Source organism: Calidris pugnax, unplaced genomic scaffold, assembly GCF_001431845.1.
Source record: "Calidris pugnax isolate Ruff unplaced genomic scaffold, ASM143184v1 scaffold1304, whole genome shotgun sequence".
Classification (NCBI taxonomy): Eukaryota; Metazoa; Chordata; class Aves; order Charadriiformes; family Scolopacidae; genus Calidris; species Calidris pugnax.
This window is the reverse complement of record NW_015091851.1, coordinates 11,409-12,494: the sequence shown is the minus strand read 5'-3', so window position 1 is coordinate 12,494 and position 1,086 is coordinate 11,409. Positions and strand designations below refer to the sequence as shown.

The window sequence follows — 1,086 nt, the reverse complement described above, 5'->3', positions numbered from 1 at the left end:
AGGCCAACATGGGGGTCACAAGACCAACATGAGGGCCCTCACGTGGGTCCAAGATGACCCCATGGGTCACAAGGCCAACATAGGGGTCATCGTGTGGGTCATGAGGCCAACATGGGGGTCAGAAGGCCAACACGTGGGTCATCACGTGGGTCACAAAGCCAATGTGGGGGTCAGAAGGCCAACTTGGGGGTCATCACGTGGGTCACGAGGCCATCAAGGGGGTACATGACCACCATGTGGGGCAGAAGGCCAACAACATGAATAATTTCATGAATGGGGCAGAAAATAGGGGTTTTTGGGTTTTTTGCCCACCTCTCTCCACCCCACATCTCTAGGGCTGCCCCATTGAATCCAGGATGATTTTTTGGGGTGAAAAACTGAGTTTTTCCCTATTTTGGGGGTTAGTGATGTTTTTTTAGGGGGGGTTTCCCCACCCCACATCTCTAGGGCTGCCCCATTGGATCCAGGATGAGTTTTTGGGGTGTAAAAACTGAGTTTTTCCCTATTTTGGGGGTTAGTGATGTTTTTTTAGGGGGGGTTTCCCCACCCCACATCTCTAGGGCTGCCCCATTGAATCCAGGATGATTTTTTGGGGTGAAAAACTGAGTTTTTCCCTATTTTGGGGGTTAGTGATGTTTTTTTAGGGGGGGTTTCCCCACCCCACATCTCTAGGGCTGCCCCATTGAATCCAGGATGATTTTTTGGGGTGAAAAACTGAGTTTTTCCCTATTTTGGGGGTTAGTGATGTTTTTTTAGGGGGGGTTTCCCCACCCCACATCTCTAGGGCTGCCCCATTGAATCCAGGATGATTTTTTGGGGTGAAAAACTGAGTTTTTCCCTATTTTGGGGGTTACTGATGGTTTTTTGGGGGGGTTTTCCCCACCCCACATCTCTAGGGCTGCCCCATTGGATCCAGGATGAGTTTTTTAGGGGTAAAAATTGGGTTTTTCCCTATTTTGGGGGGGTTTCCCCACCCCACATCTCTAGGGCCGTCCCGTTGGATCCAGGACGATTTTTTGGGGGCTAAAATTGGTTTTTTTCCCCTCTATTTTTCTGTTTTCTCCCTATTTTCTCCGCCCCCCCCCC

General features: G+C 50.0%; 1 protein-coding gene across 1 annotated transcript in view; it reads left to right on the top strand.

Annotated features, from left to right (window-relative positions):
- Window positions 1–28: 28 nt before the first annotated feature.
- LOC106900109 (IgGFc-binding protein-like) overlaps window positions 29–1,086 on the top strand; it is an 11,197-nt gene continuing 10,139 nt past the window's right edge. Inside the window, exon 1 of the mRNA XM_014962094.1 lies at window positions 29–145. Coding sequence (XP_014817580.1) covers window positions 29–145 — 117 coding nt within the window. The remainder of the gene's footprint in view (window positions 146–1,086) is intronic.